This window comes from Hibiscus syriacus, unplaced genomic scaffold (assembly GCF_006381635.1).
Source record: "Hibiscus syriacus cultivar Baekdansim isolate YM2019G1 unplaced genomic scaffold, ASM638163v2 tig00110956_pilon, whole genome shotgun sequence".
NCBI lineage: Eukaryota > Viridiplantae > Streptophyta > Magnoliopsida > Malvales > Malvaceae > Hibiscus > Hibiscus syriacus.
Genome location: NW_024062932.1, coordinates 144530 through 166892, shown reverse-complemented (window position 1 = coordinate 166892; position 22363 = coordinate 144530). Strand labels below are relative to the sequence as shown.

The window sequence follows — 22363 nt, the reverse complement described above, 5'->3', positions numbered from 1 at the left end:
GGTTTAGATTTTCTCAAAACATCTTCTAAACTTACAAGTTAAAATATATATATATTTTTTTACTATTTTTGGGGTTTTGGGCTTTCTCGAATGCAAGGGGATTGGGGTGTTTGCTAGAAAATCCAAACGATGACAAACATTCTTTTGAGAATAACAACGTATCTCGAAACTAGTCTCATCAAACAATCGTCAAAGGAGACTAGAGCATTAGAACATCGAACATTTATATAATTTTTCGTCAATTTTGAGTGAGTTTCGTAGAAAACTAATCTAAGGAGTAGAAAAATGAGTGAAATGTGAACGTTTTGATATTAATATTGTTGTGGATGATCGATGACAGGCGATGATTGACCAACAAAGATAGTTGGAGGAGTTGAAATCAATATATATATATATATATATTTAGGCTTTTAGCTATGTTATATATATGTATATATTTTCATATAATCCAGTTGTTCAATATATAAAATTTATCGTATGAAAATTTAAAATTTTACGTCGTGAAATAAGTAATATAATTTATTACTAATTAAATGTTGAAAGATTAAAATTAAGAAGTGAATTAAATTCAGAGGAGTCTTACTAATCGGCTGCTTAAAATTAGGGTTCAAGCTGTAAAGTAAACAGATTCTAATAATAAATGATTTGCACAGTTTGTTAAGATTTGGATAAATGAATCAAATCCAAAATCTTTGGGAAAACTAAAGATTTAATATCTTAATTTTATAATTCTTGTTTATAATTAACAGCTAACTATAAATAACCACACCATGTTCTTCATTTTCAGTACTTGGTTTTTCTTCATTCTTAGTCATGGCGGGAGGTGTAATAGCAACTGATTCCGGAAGTAACCAAGACTTTCCGGCGAAGCTCACCGGCCAAGTCCTTATTTGCACCGTCATAGCTGCATTTGGCGGTTTAATGTTTGGCTACGATATTGGAATTTCAGGTGTCTTAACTATTAAAATTACTGCAGATTTTATGTATCAGTGTTTTCTAATTTTAGCGACGATTATACTTCAAAACGTCACTAGCTGTGGAAGATATAGCAATGTTATGGAATTAAAACGTCGTTAAAGACGCAATTTAACTCTTCATTAAACGTCACAGAATCGCTAACTATTTTGCTATATGTGTACAGGAGGAGTGACAGGAATGGACGAATTCCTGATGAAGTTCTTCCCCAATGTATACATTAAAAAGCACCACGCCCATGAAAACAACTACTGCAAATTTGCTGACGAATATCTTCAGCTCTTCACATCGTCCCTCTACTTAGCCGCCATCGTTGCCAGCTGTGCAGCCTCCTTTATGTGCAAGAAATTTGGTCGAAAACCGACCATGCAAGCTGCTTCTGTCTTCTTCTTCATCGGAGCTATTCTCAACCTGACGGCCAAGAAACTCGGTATGTTAATCCTTGGAAGGCTTTTCCTTGGTGCCGGTGTAGGATGTGGTAACCAGGTAATTCAACTAATCTTCTTCCCATTAATCTCATACAAAGAAAGCAAAGTTTTCACTTTTCACCATAAATTATCATGTTTTGAAACAGGCAGTCCCACTGTTTATTACTGAAATTGCACCGCCGAAATATAGAGGAGGACTCAATGTTTGCTTTCAGTTGCTCATCACTATCGGCATCTTGATTGCAAACTTGGTTAACTACTTCACCTCGAATATAAAACCGTATGGTTGGCGGATATCATTGGGCGGCGCAGCCGTGCCAGCCATAATCCTGCTTATCGGATCTTTCATTATTGTGGAGACTCCGGCGAGTCTAATCGAAAGAGGAAAGAAAGAGAGAGGTTTGAAAACTCTAAAGAGAATCAGAGGCGTAAACAATGTGGAGCAAGAGTTCGAGGAGATCGTTCGTGCCACAGAAATTTCCAATAAAATCAAACACCCTTTCAGGGAACTAATGAAAAGTCGCAGCGTTCCACCACTGATCTGTGGCACAATCATTCATGTGTTCCAGCAGTTTACAGGGATCAACGTGGTCATGTTTTACGCACCGGTGTTGTTCCAAACCATGGGGTTTGGTTCCAACGCATCACTTCTATCGGCTGTTATAACCGGCACGGTCAACGTATTGTCGACACTCATCGCCGTCTTCAGTGTGGATAAAGCTGGAAGGAGGAAACTACTCATTCTGGGAGCTTCGATTTGTTTGATTGCTCAGGTAAAAATCTCTTAAACCATTCGAGCTATACAATATTATGAACAAAAAGAAGAACAACCCTTGAATTGTTTCTTTGCAGTGTGTGATCGGCGGTCTTTTGAAAAAGTATTTGACGGAGACAAGCAAAGTACCTAATGGGACGGCCAAACTAGTGGTGGGACTAATCTGCTTATATGTGAATGGATTTGCATGGTCATGGGGTCCTTTAGGGTGGCTAATATCAAGCGAAGTCTACCCGTTGGAGACTCGAAGTGGAGGCTTTTTCCTTGCCGTCGCCACCAATATGTTCTGCACATTCTTAATCGCACAAGCATTCCTTTCCATGCTTTGTACCATGCAAGCCTACATTTACTTCTTCTTCGCCGCCTGGCTGGTGACCATGATAGTTTTCGTGGTGGCGATGCTCCCGGAAACCAAGGGGATCCCCATTGATGAAATGGTTGAAAGGGTGTGGAAGAAACACTGGTTCTGGAAAAGATTTTATAAATCTAGCGATATTGAAAGACCGAAAGCTTCGATCCAGCTCGAGAACCAGGACAGACCAAGCCAATAAAACCTTAGTTTGTACTATCTATTGATTTTTATTGTTTCTAGTAATAAGATAGTTCAGTGTAGCTGCTATGTAGCAAGTTCAGTGTATTAACTCTATGTAGTAAGGTCAGATGAAGAACATTTGAGAGATGCTTTTGGTTTTTAATTTATATATTAGAAATTATCTTTTCCATTTTAGAAGTTGTTCCAAGGTTTCCAATTCATACTTTTGCTTTCCATTTTTATGCATAATGACAAAACATCTGAAAGGCTATCCTTTTGTAGTTGGCAGGTTTTGCCTACTCATTTCAATTGATTAGTTCAGAAATATAAGGTTTCCATTATGTCTAAGGGTTGTTTAGAAAAGATATAATCTAAAAATATCCAGTCAACAAAAGCCATTAAAATATTATAAATAAAGCACTTTAACTTAATTTTGTTCCTTTTTCACATCATTTTGTGATATGCTGTGTAGGTTGTATTCGGTTTTTCTACCTATCACTTGTTATATATTTCTGATAAAATTCCTGTTTAGCAATAGTCTAACACATAGGAAATGGTTAGAACTTAATGATTTACCTATTTGCCTTGGTTGTCTTAGTCAAGGAGTTTCAACATTTATGGCATCTTATTCTAGTTGGAATTGATGAAAACTTCATCCTCACCATGTCCTCTTGACAGAAATTTTGAAAGACAAACTAGGTTTCGAGGTACATCTTATTTGCAATATATCCTAAAAGGCATCTACCATTTACAGTTTCACTTGTCAAGTGAAAGTGTGCTTAAATTGGTGAGAATTTTGCATTTCGATTGCTGTTATCCACTCTGCAGTAACTGTTGTTTCTTATTGAAATGTTGAATTTGCACTCCTAGGGAAACTTGATTTGTAGCTAGTCAAGCTTATGGGAAATCTCTTTGGCAGGGGGTTTCTGATTTCAGATTGGAAAGCGCTCGACAGACTTGCGAACGGAGAGGCTCAAACTATAGTCATTGTGTTGATACTGCCATTAATGCCGGAATTGACATGGTATAATTTGGTTCGAGGCATAAAGGCTTCTTTTCTGGATTCATATCTTTATTTACTCTCAACTGACTAAAACATGTATGCAGGTTATCTAGCTTATGTTTTAAAGCCACATTATTGAATAAAAAATTGTTTAAAATATACATATATTTATTATTTAGGCTACAAATAATCTGAATGTTGGATTTATTTCGTTATAGGCGCAACAATCTTGGATGCATTGAGAGAAGTGATGGTAGAAAAAAAAACAGAGATGGTTTATGAAAAGTGTCCTTCACCAAATACCTTGGCTGAGTCAAACTTCTCTCTTGACATTGTAGCTGTTGGTGAAGGACCATACACAGAGTCTACCGCAGACAATTCGGAGCTAGAATCCCGTTAAACGGAAGTGAATTATAAGCACTATGGCTGACATAATCCCCACATTGGTGAATGGTGATCCTGATTTCTGGAAGAATTTTTGGATAAAAAAAGATGGATGCTCTGATTGCTGTCTGGTTACGGGGAACTGAAAGAAGAATCACCGATGTAGTTTTCGGAGACTACAAATTTGAGGGACAATTGCCAATGACATGGTTTAGGACAACCAATCAACAATGGAGACAATTCATGTGATTCTTTGTTTCCCCTTGGCTTTGGCTTGACATGCAGCAAGGAGAAACCTACAGAGTAAATGATTTTCATGGCCCAGGTCAGCAGTGCCAATGCTCTTTTCTTTTTTTAATAATCAAGGCACAGACAGCTGGTCCTTTTTCGGACTGTCTTTGAAATGCCTGCCCCATGAATGAATTCAACCACTTCAATCTCTCACAGTTTCCAAGTCACAAAAATGGCAGTCATCATGTCTAGAGGGGACTGTCTCTCCTTTTTCTGGATAGTTATTTATGGTGTTTTCACTAGCATAATTCAAGCTTGATATCTTTAACATGCATGGATGCATGCATTTCTGAGGATGAAATTGATCCATGAGAAAAAAATGGGTATTTTGAGTCTTATCTAAGAAATCTCAGGGCAAGATTTGATGCCCCTTTCCCCTCAGATTCTCAACTAAAATCCAGACTATAGCAAATAATACTAATGACTAATGTTTCTGAATGGCATATATATGTCCTTTCTGCTTTATAATTTTCTATTGTCCTAGAGATACCCTTAAAACACATTGTTGTAGTCTAATTTGTTTCACTGGAACCAGATATGCAGTCTTGTAACCTTTTGGTTTCATGAATTATTGCACGCTTTTTTTTCTTTGAAATGTGCAGAAAGACCCCAAAATCAGATCAAATTGAAATATTTTTTAAGCCATTGAAGAACAGCATTGAAATTAGAAAACAACCTCTTCCCCAATGTAGTTGTAGATAAGAGCTTCAGTTACAAGCATCAGTTTTTTTTCCCAGTTTTCTTTCCCAACCAGAAGCATAGTAAGAGAAGAATCAGAATAATGTTAGATAACCGAAAGGGTCAAATTATGACACAATATGTGGTCGTAACTTGTTAAGTTGCTGATAAAAACAAATAAGAATAAAGTTGCCTAGATGCCCTTTCTTTTGTTTTTTAAGATTATTCTGGCTAGTATTGTCAAGCTACCTTCAAAAAGCTAGCTACTTGATATGACCATATTGGTCATTTTGTCCCTGTATTCTTTTCTTCACATATAGGACTGAATATACAATATGCCACCAACTTTGTGTGGTTGCCTCTGCAAAGTAGAAAAATAAATAAAATAAACCAGCCGTGGTTTGGGAATACAAGCAGATAATGGAAGTAAAGATATACAAGAACTTGGTGCAATGGCCTACATATTAATAGCCACATGATTAAACCTGCAATCAACAAATATGGCCAAGTCAGTCCCTGCATGTCAGTGCGGTGCATCAATGTGCACAGAGATAGAGAGAGAGAGGTTAAATAATGATATGATCATGGAGGAAATCATAATTACATCAATTACTTTTGTGACGAAGCGTCGAAGATTGATTTCAAGACAATCATTCAACGCCATAATTAATTCAAAATAAGAAATGTGTTACTCCAATTAACTTTATGGGGTCTTATTAGTTATTAATCATTGCTGATTTGTTTTATTAAATGATACATATCATTAGTGAGAAGAATCATCTCTTTTTTATATCCAATGAAAAAACACACTTTAACAAAGTGTCTCCATTAAAGACACTTTATTATATTCATCAAGTTGATTGCAGACGTGCACTTAGTATCACAAAATCATGAACTTGCCGCCATTTGTTAAGAAGATTGAAGGAGAGAGATATCTTAAACACACTTTAAGAAGGGTTTTACTGAAAAAAATTATATAAATAATCAGGGAAACCAACAGGGCAATCTGACCTGAATCTTGCTTTTGAATGCCATACTTACATGGAGGAATCTTCTTTTTCACAAGAGGATCTCTTAACAAAGATCTCACGAGGAAGAAAAGGGGGAGAATTGAAGAATATGATGCTCGTGCTAGTGGATTTTTGAAGGTCAACCACAGTCAAGTAGGCCATTTTTGGGGTATTTGGAAAATGGGTTTACTACAATAGTCTCAAATGCCCTGTGAGTCGGCCCATATGAACCGATATCCAACCAAACCGGCTAAAAAGTGTGCTGGTGCAACCATTTATAAAGGTTGAAGCTTTACGTAGTAATCTACACCCTACATGGGGATGCTTCAAAACCTTTTAACCTATAGACTTATAACTCTTGTAATAGCAGCAGAAAATTGATTTTTTTTTTTCTGTTGAATCAAATTACTAAGATTTACAGCATGGAACTGCCAAAAGTATAAAACCATATTGATGAACTTCTGAAAATTACAGCCACTCGGTCATGCCTAGAGCTGTCTAAGCTTCGAAACTTCTGGTTGTAGATGCTTATTCTACTGCTTCATTCTTCATGTGAGCCTGCAATTCGAACCCTACTCTCCGATTCATGTATGGTACCCGCTCCAATCTTATCTTTGAACCTTCTTAAGGTGCCAAATAATAGTGCAAAAGTAGTGTATTCTTATCTTATGTTTCAAATCATATTCCTAGACTCTAAGACAACTTTATCTGTAGCACATATCCCACATGTTGATCTGTCGGTGAACTCCAGATAAGCTTGCCACTATTACCAAATAGCATGGCAATTTGATCAAGGGACAATCAGATTCAACTACAGAATCCTAAAAACAAGGGAAATCTATGTTTAAGAAGCTTCCCTCAGAGTTTCACATTTCATAGTCTTGAAATTCGTAGCAAAACTCAATCCTATCACCTCTTGGTTGAAAGCTATGGAATAAACTAAAGCTCTTGATAATATACAGATAGTAAGACCATAAAAGCACAAAGACAGCTATGACAATCAACTGGAAGATGGCATGGCTTATCTATCCAGGAAAACTCAGAATAGGAGGTCTTGAGGGTATTGTTCGGCCGGTGGCATCTGAAAAAACAAATTTTGAGGTCCAAAATAGGATTCATGTGCAGCAGTTCTAAGCAGACTCTGCCCCTGCATTTTCAATCCATACGAAGGAACCCCATAAGGAGAAGACATTAGCATACTTCCTTGTGTTGAATTGAAAGGTGGATTCCATTGAAAGTTTGTTCTGGGCATGGCACCAGAATTTGGCTGCTGAGGTTGCACTGAAGACTGCTCGGGTGAGGGAGTTCCCTTATTATCCGGGGAAGGAGTTCTCATGTCATTGAGATTGACCGTTGTTATGTCATGAATGCTAGCTCTTCTCTTATCCTTCCCTCCTGAAAGCTGCCTGATGAAATACTTCTGCGCATGACTAGCCACCTGAGTCGGTGTTCGAGTGACAACGAAATTGCGAGATATGTTTCTCCAATCCCCTTTGCCATACTTTTTAAGCCCCATTAGAAACAATCTGTGAAAAATTCCATCTTGTCAATGAAAAGGAAGATAAATATAAAGAAACCAAGTGCAAATTATTACTCAAACAATTAGAACCTTCACAATTAATTTCTTAACCTGAAAGTACTGCCGATACAAACAGATAATATAGATCATAGAAGAATTAAAAAAAATTAATATCTGTCCAATGGACACCATTTAAACTTACTTATGCTCCTCTTCTGTCCAAGGAACCCCTTTTTTCCTCTCATGATCTCCAGGCCTGCCCGATGAAGATCTCTTTTCTCCGAGTCCATATGAATGCTTCAATCCATCAAAGCCATGGCTATTCATCCAATCCAATGTGAATGGAGAGGTGCTATATCCAGGAATCGGGACCAGCCCTGCTTCTATACTGCTAACATCAGCTTCTAATTCTCTATATTGCTTGATTACATCTCCCACCGTCTTCCCCGGGATCATCGCAGCCACTTTCTGCCATCGGTCGGGCGAATCTTTATCGTAGACTGCCAAGGCATTCTCGAACATCTTGTTCTCTGCTGATGTCCATTTGGTGCTCTTACTCTCTTCATCAAGCCAATTTGTGCTGGAGATATAAGATGCTGGCGACAGAATTTCCATTTCCCACTTCGTAACATCAAATTCAAACAATAAAACTACCAAACTGGAAATTCTTATCCCAAAGAGTTGCTAATTCACTGATCGTTTCATAGGATTGATCACTTGAAGAATGGAATTTCGGCTATAGCACTGGCCAAGAGTTAAAAACAGAGCGAGAAACAACTGAGGAAATACAGAGTTGATAGGGTATCAAAGGGAAAATATTAGCGTTAAATCCGGGAGCATTTGCAAGGAATCAGAATACTTTTTATCAAGTTGTAGGCAATCCTTGAATCTAGAAAATACCCCACTTTCAGAAAAAAATAAAAATGTCAAATTATGTAGTAAAAACACTAATGAAAACCCTAACACCACAAATCCACGATTAAGATCCGAAACATTGAACTTTTCAATACTAACAACACAACAAACTATAAAAGAGCAAATACCCAGAAAAACTTTTTGAAGAAAACTTGGGTAAGAACTCTATATATTTTTGAAGAAATTTTCTCTTTTTCTCTCTTTTGTAGAGTAGTAATAACTGAAACAACCAACACTGAGCTTCAACTTCCTCGATAACCCAACTAGGTGAAAAAAGAGAAGTTGACACCAGAATCCAAGAAACTGAGCTGAACCCAATAATAAAAAAAAGGCTGGAAATGAAAACCCAATTTGGAAACTTCAAAAAATATTTAAAAAAAACAATGATTTCAATAGAGGAATGATGAAAAGCTGAGAAAAAGATCTGTTATTTTCTTCTTTTTCCTTGAGAAATTAACAACAATGAAAAGAGAAGAAATAGATATAGTGAAAAGAGTTCTAAGCTGAAAAAGAAAAGAGCAAAGCAACCACCGAGCTTTCAAGCTTGAATATCTGTTAAAATCTTTGGGAAGATGGAGAAGTAAAAAAAAAAGAACTTATTGGAGGGAAAAGAGGATGGTGGGGGCCCACGGTTAGCTTGAAATGGGGTAGCCGCCAAAAGAACGGTCCAGATCGACAGTAAAAATTACATGATGGGAACTTGATTTAGCGGGGCCCACGGACGGTTACAGAATTGTACAGGTTACGATCTCAAGGAGGGGGAGGAACTGGATCCTCTGGTACGATCACGACACGTGGAACTCAATGATTGTTTAACCAGAACATAATGGTAGACCAGGTGGTAAGTAGCCTAGGTCACGACAGGACCAATGAGCTGTACCCACGTAGGAGGTTAAAAAAGCGTAACCGATAGGAGCAAGCGCATGAGATTAGTAGCAACTTGTGTTGAGTATTTTCCTCTGCTCGCCCTTCGGCCAACCCAACCAACCACCGCCTCCGATCGCTTTTTAACAACGTTGCTATTGGAATTAGTACGAAGAATGAACACCTTCCCCCACGCTCGTTCTCGGTGCGTGTACTGCACAATGAAAAGTGTTAACATAATAATTATGTTAGTCAGTTATTTATTTAACGTTCTTGTAACTATGGTAATTAGAATAGCAGGCTTATATAAGCTATTCTCTTGGATTCTTTGAATCAATATAATCCAACATTCATTGTTCATTTTCTGTTTTTGTTTCAATCGTTATAAAAAGTGCTACTTTTTATTTATTGAATTTGGAAATTAAAAATCCCATTAATTGTTTTATTGAATTTGATGTTTTATTAATTATTTTTTTGTTCTTTTGTTTTATTTTCCCTCTCCTATTAGCCTCGGTCAATGCAAAGCGGTGACCTTCGGATGTGACAACCCGCTCCATCGCTACTATCTTTTGTCGAACTTCACCGTCGGTCATTGGTTATTTACCGGCAAAACTATTCCCAAACTTTTGAATACAGTGATAAAATATTCCTGTTGTGTGTAACGACAATTTTGGTTTAGTCGAAAGATCACTGTCCTTGAATTTAATTAAATAATATTATTTATATTCTATTAAATATATCTATGGTTGATTTTTTAGTTATTTTTAATTTAATTTGTTATTGTTTAAAGTCTATTATTGATAAAAAAAATATAAAATACATATATATATATATATTAAAAATCTTAATTTTTAAATATATATTTTATAAAATTTAATTATTTAAAATAATTATAATCAAAGTTTAAAATTTTAATTTTTAAAAAATCAATAGTAAACAAGATGGAGAGGGTAAGGGCATATAGACCTTTAGGTGTGGTATTTAAATGTCTGGTAATTTATTTTAATTTTGATATATATATATATATATATATATATATATATATATATATATATAATATTTAATTAAACTCTCATAAAATGTTAAAGAAACTCATTAAATCTTCTGAAATATATGGTTATTTCGAGATAATTTATTAAATATAGATTTCTTTCTATTTTTCTATTTTTCTATAGCAATGGAATTCCAACAAGTCAAGGAACTCCAATATGGTTGAATAAATATTGAAGTGACACCCACATGCATGTCTCATCGATCTGTCCCTATCCTTAATTAAAGTCCAAATGCCATCAAATTTACTACTACATCCTTCTTACAATTCCTTTTTTTCTTCTATCAAACGTCGTTATCGAACTGTAAGTAATTGCATTGAAGCTCAAATCTGGTGTGGCTTATAGTGGCCACATCATTGGCTCCCAACCCTTGAGTCATGAGATCAAGTTCTACTTGGAAAAAAAACTTAATATACTTTCATGTATCTAAATTATACATTAAATTGAACTTTTATATTTAAAAACGTTAAAAATAGATGTTTAATGCTTAATGTTTTATCCGTTTACTTTTAAGTATCTATCGTTTTTATTTTATTTTTAAAAAAAAATATTTAATTTTTTTTAAAATCTGAATATAACACGTCTTACTTAATAATTTTTTTAACAATAAGCACATAAAAATATAACGCATAAAGTATTATGCACATATTTTTAATAAAAAAAATTATGTATTAAAAATCAATTTGACCTTGTGGTCTTTCACGGAAGCTGCTCTCAACCTGGAGTTGGGACAACCTATTATCTTACATCCCCTCACCCCATTACATATGAGAATAGGGTCAACTTATTTTGTTTTTACCGAAAAATAAAATACAAGTAGTGGCTGGTTTTTTAAACGAGTTGAGCCAATTAATAAACAAAATACTTAATTAAAAAGTACAAAGAAAAATAGATTCTAATAAATTGGAAATCGTTGACCCTTGGGGAGGGATGGGAGTGGAGCAATAATAATGGGCAGGGGGAGGAGAAAGCGACAACAAATACATGGAATCCAAAAATAATAATAATTGAAGGCATCAACAGTTTTTTGTTTTCCATTAAAGGAAAGATTCTCCTTTCCTAAAAGTCAAAAACCCGGACAAGTGCCACTGTCAGGTTTCAACTTGCTATAATTTCATTACATCAAACCCATTCATTAATTCATACTGCCACATCTGTAGGCAATTACAAAGGTAAATACCTTTTTGTTTCAACTTACGAAGCTGAATTTACCATTTATGCCTGCAACTATGTGTACACTATATTTTTTGCACATAGATAAATTACCATTCACTACTTCGGAGTAATGTAATGTAGCAGTGGCGGTTACGTTGCCGACGGCAATGGGTGCGACCAAAGGCGAGGCGATGACCGAGTACTTCCCGGTCATCCTAAGAAAGTGATGAATGATGGGGAAGCAGAATATTGCCAGTGGATGGAGACATTGTATTTGACGAGAATGGTATCATCCTCTCTAGCAACTAGCGTCCATTGACGGTGACAATCGGCTTGTTTGAGCACAATCTTGTTGTGTTTCTCTACACCCACCTGCACATTTTTACATAAATAATATTTCTTCTTTTTGTAAACCCCATGCTTGGAAATTTTGAAATTAGCAGTTAAAGGCGATAAAGAAAACTGACGACGGAAGAACAAAACGTTCAGGGAGATGGAATGTAGAATTACATAACACATTAAAATGTAGGGTGGAAAGCAGCAGGCAGAAGAAAGTAAAATAAAATTGGCTTGGGAAGTTCTACAACAGAACCACCCTTGTATAACTAACCAACTATGGATAATGGATCCAATGCGTGACATGATTAATTATTGGTCAGAAGATTATTCTGTAATTTAGAATTTAATAATTTAGTTGCCTCATTATATTTTAATAATTTAATTGTTTCGTAAACATAATATTTAAAGTTTGTATTTTAATATAAAATTTTAGAATCGGATTTCTAAACTCATACAGGGAAGATAAAAGAGCGAAGACAATTCGTTGATGAAGCATTTTCCTCAAAGCTACAAACTTTAGTATCTTGATGGAAGGTGAGCAAAATTCCACTCGATTCGAAAAATCGATTTTTTAAATTTTGAATTATTTAAGTCAACTTGAATTATCAATTCGGTTTTCGAGTTCAAGTCGGGTTGAAATTTTGAAATTTCGAGTTACTCAAAAAAATTGAATACTTGACTAAATATTTTAATTATTTTACAATTTAGTCCCTAATTATTTTTTCTTCAATTTCTTATTCATTTTAAGTCCATTATTTTTACCAAATTTGAATCATATGCTCCTAACCATCGTAGAATGAATATGCAATTTCAATTCCTCTTTTTCATAACAATTTTTTTATTTTTCAATTTAATCTCTCAATTTTTTGTAATTTCCTTATTTCTTCAATTAATATTTTATTTTAAGTTTATTTTTACCAAATTTGAATCACATGCTCATAGAACACAATAGAATACCTATGGAACTTCAATTCTTACTTTTTTTTTTATTAAAATGTACTCTCTTTTTATTTAGTCCCTTAACTTTGCATTTTACTCAATTTAATCTTTTGACTACAATTGTTTGAAAATTCTTTCTCCCCATCAATTCCTTGACTTCTTTATACTCTCATCAATATTTTACCTTAAAATACTTTATTAAAAATATAATATTATGAATACATTTCATAATTTTAGATTGCATTTATATATTAAATAACATTATAATGTGAAGTGTTTATATATATATATATATATATAATGTTATTTAATAAATCAAATGCAATCTATAATACTATAAACAATTATAATAAAATTAGTATAGAAACTCAAATGACTCAACTCGACTCAAAAAAATTTCAAATCAAATTCAAGTTGTAAAATATGACTCGTCAACTCGAATAACCCAAATTTTTTTGACTCGACTCAACTCAATCAAATGTTCACCCCTATCTAACCTAAGTTCCAGCTGGAAAATTATTATTAATTTGTTTGAACCAAGAACAGATCCACTAGACTATTAATTATTCAAATATGTCCCCATCATATGGACCATGTTGTCTAGTGAAACCGAATTGGTGGAGTTCTTCAAATTTAGAGCCTTTCACACCTCATATCATCATGGGCAAGAAAATTCAAAGATTCAATTGGATCTTTACACAGTTTTCACATTCTAAACAAGACTATATATCAAGTCATCCACTGGAGTTTGTTAGCTATTTACAACTATGATTTCTTCATAATATAGAATTCAATCTCAACTTCTTTGTTTTCCTGTAAGAAGAAGGCTTAGAAAATTTCTGGAAAAATCGGAAGAAGATGATATTTATACAAAAGATGGGACGGTGGATTACAAGGGAAATCCTGCTGATAAGAGGAAAACTGGAACCTGGAGAGCCTGCCCATTTATCATAGGTAATCACCAAACCTGGTAGTTGAAATTTTGTGATTGGAAATCTACGTTTGATGCTTACTTTATTATTTTATCATCAGGAAATGAAGGCTGTGAAAGACTGGCATACTATGGGATGAGCACCAATCTGGTGCTCTACTTCAAGCATCGGCTAAACCAGCATAGTTCGGTTGCAGCTACTAATAACCAGAATTGGGGTGGAACGTGCTACATTACACCATTGATTGGAGCATTTCTGGCTGATTCTTATCTAGGAAGATATTGGACAATTGCCTGTTTTTCAATCATCTATATCATTGTAAGTTTTAATCACCTGGTACCTGGTATTTAGTCCGCTATTACCAAGTTCTTAAAAAAATCTATATCTAGGTATGTGAGACAAGAAAAGTTTACCTTTTGCACAGGGAATGACGCTTTTAGCTTTGTCTGCATCAGTCCGTGGCATGAGGCCGAGATGCTCTGCAGAAGATTACTGCAATCCAACAGAGACGCAAAGCGCAATGGCCTTTTTGGCGCTTTACCTGATAGCTTTAGGAACAGGTGGACTCAAGCCTTGTGTTTCATCATATGGAGCCGATCAGTTTGATGACACAGACGAAAAGGAGAAGAAACACAAGAGTTCATTCTTCAACTGGTTCTATCTTTCCATAAACATCTGTGCTCTTATTGCAGCTTCTGTGCTGGTTTGGGTACAAGATAATGTGAGCTGGGGATGGGGTTTCGGCATCCCTGCTATAGCCATGGCCATAGCAGTATGCTTTTTCTTTTCAGGTACTCGATTGTATCGAAACCAAAAGCCAGGAGGCAGCCCTCTCACACGTCTGCTTCAGGTATTGGTGGCATCCATCAGGAAATTTAAAGTTGCAGCACCTGCAGATAAGTCTCTTTTACATGAGACATAAAGAATCCAATATCAAAGGAAGCCGCAAGATTGACCATACAAATGATCTCAGGTCAGTGCCTGTACTTTAATCATAATTGTCTACATTTCATATTGAGACTGTTGCTTTAGTTCCTTACTCTCTGGCTGTAACTTCCAGTTTCTTCGACAAAGCGACAGTGGAAATCGAGACAGACCAATTAAAGGGCTCTGTAAATCTGTGGAGACTTTGCACGGTTACACAGGTTGAGGAGCTGTGCTCCCCATATGGGCCTCTGGGATCATTTTTTCTACTGTTTACAGACAGATGGGCAACTTATTTGTGTTGCAAGGAGAAAGAATGGATACTCGTGTTGGTCACCCAAACTTCCACATCCCACCGGCATCACTTTCCATCTTCGACACTCCAGTGTGATTTTTTGGGTGCCAATCTATGACAGAATCACTGTCCCGGTGACGAGAAAATTCACTGGTCACAAGAATGGCCTTACTCAACTTCAGCGGATGGGAATTGGCCTCTTCATATCAATATTTTCCATGTTAGTAGCAGCGATTTTGGTGCAAGAAAGACTCCAAATGATCAAAAGGCATAACTACAATGAACTAAAGGAAATGCCAATGACAATCTTTTGGCAAGTTCCACAGTATTTCCTCATAGGGTGTACAGAGGTCTTCACATTCATCGGACAGTTGGAATTTTTCTACGAACAAGCACCCGATGCGATGAGGAGTTTCTGCTCTGCTTTATCACTCACCACCGTCGCACTCGGCAGCTACTTGAGCTCTTTGCTTGTAACAATTGTTAGTAATGTGACTGCTAAGAATAGGAAACCAGGGTGGATACCGGACAACCTAAATTATGGTCACATTGATTACTTCTTCTGGCTCTTAGCAGCTTTCAGCGTGTTGAATTTAGGCGTTTATGTCTGGATTGCAAAATGGTACACATATAAAAGGGCAGTGGGGACTCTTCGTTGAGTGAATATCCCCCTTAGCATGTAAGAAATACGGTCTCTTCAAGGCAATGTTTCATAGTAATGTAAGATACAAAGAAACATGGAGAAAATGGAAAGCATATGTTGTAACACAAGTTATTGTCTGGTTTAGATTGAAAGTCTCGAATTGTCTCTAAAAGTAGGCTTATAGATGATTAAGTCTTATTCATTGATGTCACATAGAATTTATACAACGTCAAACATAAATCCATATAAATCATAACTAGTTCTTAGGAGGTGTTTGGTTCAAGTATTCTCATTTCTCACCTAATATACTTGAAAGAAAGCAGTTTAATACATAGCAGCGGTAAAGCACCAGTGGAATGGGGGCCTTTCTTGCACAAACAAGGAATGGAACTAGAGTTTGCTACCTTGTTTAGCAAACATTGAATGGCGACCTTCGGCGATCAACTCCCCTGTCTCTTTGTTTCTAACCAGAACAACTGCTCCTGCATAACCTCCTCTTCGTCCTAATACCTTTGAGATAATCTCTAACTCATCCTACAAATCGCCTTCGAGATCAGATTTAGAATCGAATTAAAAAGGAACATATAATTAAATTCTCTAACAGCCAATAACCATGTATGGAAGAAGAAACAATAGCCATGTCATAATCTTGGACGAACTGAACTGGTTATCAAATATCTGTATACAGTGGGATTATTGAAAGCAACTCATAACATTAAAAGACACATACTCTTACATTGAGCTTAGCAGTTCCGAGAAACGAGATGGACATGTCGACTGAAACATTCATCGTAAGACTACGACCTTCGACCTGAAAAATAGTCGCTCCAACTTCATCGACAAGATTTACAACAGCACCTGTAGCTAAATTTCCAGTTTTATCCTGCCAGATTTAAGTTATTGACAAACAAAATGAATCCAGATTTCATATGATCCAGATTTCACGGAATTTGAGATGAAGATTTTGGATAGCTTACGGTGAGGCGAGGAGGGACCTTGAAGGTGCAGGAAACGAAGCCAGGCTCCACCCTATCTACACGGATGCCACGTACGGCGAAGTCTTCGTAGAAGCTGCCCTCGAAGTCGACTCTGTGAGGTTGAATAGTGAGCCGTGAAACGCTCTCTGCTTCTTCTTTGTTTAGCTCCAGGCATCCCTTGGCCTTTTCCATGTCCGATTTCTTAACTCTCTGGATTAGATTAGATGGTGAGAAGTAAACACCATGAGAGCTCAGAAGGTTCAGTCCCCAAAGTCCCCCCCCCAGAAACCGGCAATTCAATCAGGTAAGAGATTGGGTTTTGCAGGCGCAGACCAAGAAAATTGGCATTATTAAAATAAATGAATAGCTGATATTAAATTTGTTAACCTGTAATCAAATTGGATACTTTTATTTTAAGTCCCTAAACGTAACATCAATTTAAGCTATGTTAAAAACTTTTAAATTTATTAAATTACATCATTAAATTCTTACTATTCATAAATTGGCACGCCGTATAATTGAGGCCGCAAGCTCACAACATGAGTCTTGCTTTGCACAAGCACGTGAACTCTTTTTTATTAATGGGTAAATAGATAATTCTCAACCGTTCGATATTAAAATATAATTTGTGTAAAGAGTTAGTAAGCAATAAAGTTCGATAAAATATTTGGATAATCAGATCGAATTGAAAATTTACAAAAAATTTAAAGAATGATAGTAAGGGGTTGAAATATTATATTTATTATTTTAATCAGTAGAATTTAACATGAAATAGTGGGATTAAGTGGATTTTTCTTGTTAAAGTTGAATAGTGGAAATTAATTGACTAAATTAAAATTTTAGAAGTGTAAGGACCAAGATAAAAATTAATCAAATAAATATTGATAATTATATGATGATGTAATCATGGAAAAATAGTAAATATCAAGATTAATTAAGAGTAGAAATGACTTTGGACTTAAATAAATTTAAATTTATTTTAATTAGAATTTAACAAGTGTACATAGATATTTTTGTAAAAAAGTAAAGAAAATTCCTTCTCCCTATAAATTTCGTGCACCATAAATAAAAGTGAGTAAGGTATGTTTTTTTTTCATTTTAGTCATTTTTACTTTGATTTTTGAAATAAATTGTGAACTAGAAAAGTGATCAATATCAAATTCCCTACCATTTGATATGAATATTATTTGTTTGCTACAGTGGATGATGAATAAGTTGTATTTTGATTATTATGGATATATGTTTGTGTTATTAATGTTATAAAGTTGTTTTCAAGTTTAAATAATGATCAAAATAACTTAGATATGTTTATATATATTCCGTCATGGTTAATATTCATGAAGAAATGAAAATTTTTATTAGTTTTGGTTATGGAGATGATTGAAATTACATGGAAATGTTGTTAGGAAGATGAAATCATGCTTGAATCAAGTTGAAAATCAAGCTTAATACACTTTAATCAATTAGGCCTAAGGGAAGAAGACAAAGAAAATTTTTGGAAAAATTATGCAAGGTCTAGAAATGATGTATGAATGATTCTACATGCTTAAATATGATTAGGACCAATTTGGAAAATTTTGAAAGTATAGGGACTTAATTTCATAAATTTAAAAAATGGGGATTCATGTGAAATTTTTTAATAGTTTATGTGTTATGTTGAAATTGAATGTTGGAATGATGAATTTGACATTAGGATGTTTATTGGGATTAAATATTAAAATTATGAAAATAATAGGACTAATTCGCATAATTTGTAAAATATGAGGATTAAAGTATAATTATTTAATAGTTAAAGTATTATATTGGAAATTAGATGTTAGAATGTTGAATTAATGTTAAAAATATGACATTGGATTAATTTGGAAAATTAGTAAAGTTTGGGGATTAAATCATAAACACGAAAAAGATAAGGACTTAAGTAATCTTTGAAGTAATATGTTCTAATTAAATGCTGCAAATTTTGGTTATGTTAATTAAAGCTTGAATTGAAATTAAATAGGTAAAATTGTTAAGATCTAATACTAAATTACAAATTTGTATAAGTTATGGGTATGAAATGGAAATTGGTATAAGCTAATTGGTAGAAATTAAACATGTTATTGGAATATTCGAATTTTTTTTATGATGCTTAAATTTAGGATTAGATAGCAAAAATGACTTTCCAAATTCAATTCTAAATCTATTATATCATATTTTTAATCATAGGATAAATTCTTTTTAAATTACAAAATGGAAAGAGACTGAAGACTTAAATGCAATTGTATAATTATTAACAAAATATTTTAAATAATATATTGTAATCGAATATTAAAATATTGATTTAATATTAAAATATTGATTTTGGACTAGTTTGTAAGTTTTTTAAAGTTTGGAACCAAAATATAAAATGCTTAAATGGTAAGCTTAAAGGTTACATAATAAATATGAATAATGAAAGTACTTGAGCAGTAAATATAATGATGACTATGATATTAAAGTATTATTTGAGACTAATTTAGAAATATGTACAAGACAAATGATCAAATTGAAAAGATGGAGAAATTATGGGATTAAAATAGAAATTTAGTGTAAGATGATATGAGATGTTTGAGTGAATAGTAATAATAAATGTTTCTTAGAGGGATTTGAAAGTCAAATTGAATTATGGTAAAATCAATTAGTATTGAATATACATTAATGGTATTTTCAGAATATTTATACGATTATGAATTTATATATTAATTAAAGTATGAATACATGATTAAAACAGTAAACGAATTTGATAATTTTTTTTATAAATATTTTTATAGGAAGAAGGATATAAGATTTCAAATAAAAGTCCAATGTATAAGACTTGAGAGACAGTAGTATGTGAGGTGGAGTGTTATTGATTGAACATACAGAGGTACATTCGTGCACAACATAGTTACCAGATGCATTTATGTATTCGGGATCATAGGTACAATGTTGTTTGTATTCTATAGTACCTGTACATTCACATTGCACCTACGATGCAATCACAAGGCACTGTTATACAGTTACAGACCACATGTGACTATGCTGCATATAGTACATACAGTGCACCTGCGGTGCAATCATAGGGCACTAAATATACCATACAATCACATATTACAGGAAGCTCTGTTGCACACAGGACAGAAATGTGACACACAGTTACAGGCAGTTTATACTGCACATAGCATAGAACACTCAAGCATAGACTCACGTGCCATGTATTCTCATGATTATACATTGGGCCATAAAAAAGTAAAAAATATAGAACAGTAAAAAATACAATACAATAAGAAACATACTATAATAAAAGAAATCATACATTAAAGGAATAATCATAGAAAAAGGAACAGTGTGGTTAAAGAAACGATACAAAAAAAGAATAGTGCTTTGAAAGGATTAGTACAGAAAAAAGATAAATATAGGAAAAGAAACGATACAAGTCTAATTATTATATTTTACAGTAAAATTTTATAAATATTGTGTAAATTACATTGAATGATTTACAGACAAGAAATTATATTGGTTTGAATTGACATATGAGTGATATGTATATCTATAAATGATGATAATATAATAAAAGTTGTTGTCAGCGGGTTGTCCTGTGGTGGTAAACAACAACCAAAGAAATATTTTTTAATTAAATATGATTATATATGTTATAGATATTTTATATATAGTGTTATAAAAAGGAAAATACATAAACCGTGCTCCAATGTGAAAATATGGTAAGATACTAAGTGTTTATGTATGAGTGTAGTAAATTTTATGTTATAAAGAAAAATCTGTTAAATTTTAAATTGGACAAATTTAAATTATGATATGAAATAATATTAAACTGCCTAGATATTGAGCGAAATCGGATATAAATTGGAAATTAAAATATTATATCATGATTTTATGCGGTTAAATAGTCTGATAATTAATGTTAAATTAAGAGATTTTAAAAGAACTAAAATTTTCCCCTCTTTTAAACAGTAACTATTAAACAAAAACACGTGACATCTTTAACTTGTATTCAGAAATGAATGCGGATTAAGAGTGTTACACTTTCAAACCCTTTTAGAAAGTTAAGTACCATCCGTCTTCCTCGACTTGAAACTATAGACGATTTTGATGGCGTTATGTACCCGTTTACGGTCCCTAAAATAGTGTTATCAGATGACCCTTTGTTGTATCCGAACAATTATGTTGTTATCGTAATCTATACCACCTATAGGTGATTAGTTGTTTATAAATCTGACGATAAAGATTGGATGTACATCGATAGGGATGGACTTAGTGAATACAGTTTCGCTGATATTATTTTTCATAAAAGTTTGGTATATGCAATTGGACATTGGAACCATCTATCGTCTTTCCATATTAAAGACATTGGATACGATGAAACTTCAAAATCATCAAAATTGATACTCCTACCAAATGTTTATACATAGGATGATTTTTCAAAGCGAGTTTATCTGGTTAAGTCATCTATGGGAAATATGTACTCTATTCATAAGTATTTGTCTTTTGAAGAGACAGAAGAATATGATTATACTCATTCTACGATCACATTCGAAGTTTTCAAGTTGATCTTGGATGATGGAAATGGAGCATTGCTAAAAAGGAACGGGGTTGATCATATCGATGGTGATACTGTATTTGTGGGTGATAATGAAACTTTAGCAATATCAGCTCTGGATTTTCCTGAAGGTCAACCTAGTTAAATATATTTTACTGATGATTATTTTCGTGCCAATGCGTATCAGGCGCTTGATTTTGTCATTGTCTACTACAATAGCACTTGTAATTATATTACAGCGTCATTCATTGCGTGTAAGATTCATTTATCCCATCGAATTATAAGTCCAAATATGCATATTATAGAACCGAGTGATGCTAGAAAATTTGTAGTTCTCTTTGCAAATCTATAAAATAAAAAAGAGAAGAAAACCATGAAATCATTTGGTTTTACCCTCACTTCTAAATTCATTTCTGCAGGTTTGTAGTTTTGTTTATGAATTATCTTCAAATTTAATATAATTCAGATGTGCATACTAATATATAGTTAAGTAGCCATGAAAAATGGTTGCTTCTTTATTGAACTATGATAGAAGGGTAAAATAGATCAAACAGTTGCACAACCTCGCTTCAAACACCTGCAAAATCAATTATGAAGTTGTCAATCTTCTTATTTGGTCTTTAGAATGAAAATGAATCCAGTAAAAAACCAAATACCTCAAAAATGATAGGAACCAGGGGCCAACAAGATAACTGACACTTTCTCAGATGCATGTGCATCAAATATTTACTCATATTAATTATGCATGATACTTGCTCATACTAATTTTGCATAATACTCATGTTGATTTTGCATGTACGACTCAAATTTTCCTTATATATACCCTCAACACTACATACAACTCATACTATTGGTGGATGCATGCCCGGGTGGGTACGTGCCCACCCTAAAATATGAATTTCTTTATATTAGTTATTCATTTTACTTTTGGTACTCATTCTGAAATTTTATTTATGTCCGCCTATACGAAAATTTTCAATAATTAATATGTATGTGGCCACACTAAAAAATATTTCTGGATGTGCCATTGACTCACACCATTTATCAATCTTCTTCTAATTAATGAAAAACTATTCCAAATTCATTGTGATGGCATCCGACACGAATGAGATCAGTTTGAAAAAGGATTATGATCCTCCTGGACCAGGAGTGGAATATACAAGTTATACACACGTCAA

At 34.0% G+C, this 22363-nt stretch overlaps 3 protein-coding genes and 1 pseudogene across 4 annotated transcripts; 2 read left to right on the top strand and 2 right to left on the bottom strand.

The window, feature by feature from the left end:
* Window positions 1–798: 798 nt before the first annotated feature.
* Window positions 799–20179, top strand: LOC120148250 (sugar transport protein 8-like). 2 transcript variants are annotated; one of them, XM_039161417.1, is made up of 6 exons: window positions 799–949; window positions 1142–1461; window positions 1550–2176; window positions 2256–2736; window positions 10903–10904; window positions 20166–20179. In XM_039161417.1, exons 1-4 carry the CDS (start codon window positions 814–816, stop codon window positions 2727–2729), a joined length of 1557 nt encoding a protein of 518 aa, XP_039017348.1. In that variant the 5' UTR covers window positions 799–813; the 3' UTR covers window positions 2730–2736; window positions 10903–10904; window positions 20166–20179. The 2 variants fall into 2 exon arrangements, with proteins under 2 accessions (XP_039017348.1, XP_039017347.1); XM_039161416.1 differs by lacking the exons at window positions 10903–10904; window positions 20166–20179 and having other exon boundaries at window positions 2256–2762.
* LOC120148252 (transcription factor DIVARICATA-like) lies at window positions 6506–8490 on the bottom strand. Its single transcript, XM_039161419.1, has 2 exons — window positions 7798–8490; window positions 6506–7602 (listed from the first exon to the last, which is right to left on the bottom strand). The coding sequence occupies exons 1-2, from the start codon at window positions 8208–8210 to the stop codon at window positions 7116–7118; spliced, it is 900 nt and encodes a 299-aa protein (XP_039017350.1). The 5' UTR covers window positions 8211–8490; the 3' UTR covers window positions 6506–7115.
* On the top strand, window positions 11749–15771 carry LOC120148358 (annotated as a pseudogene).
* LOC120148253 (acyl-coenzyme A thioesterase 13-like) lies at window positions 15839–16975 on the bottom strand. Its single transcript, XM_039161420.1, has 3 exons — window positions 16631–16975; window positions 16390–16536; window positions 15839–16187 (listed from the first exon to the last, which is right to left on the bottom strand). The coding sequence occupies exons 1-3, from the start codon at window positions 16820–16822 to the stop codon at window positions 16044–16046; spliced, it is 483 nt and encodes a 160-aa protein (XP_039017351.1). The 5' UTR covers window positions 16823–16975; the 3' UTR covers window positions 15839–16043.
* Window positions 20180–22363: the final 2184 nt, after the last annotated feature.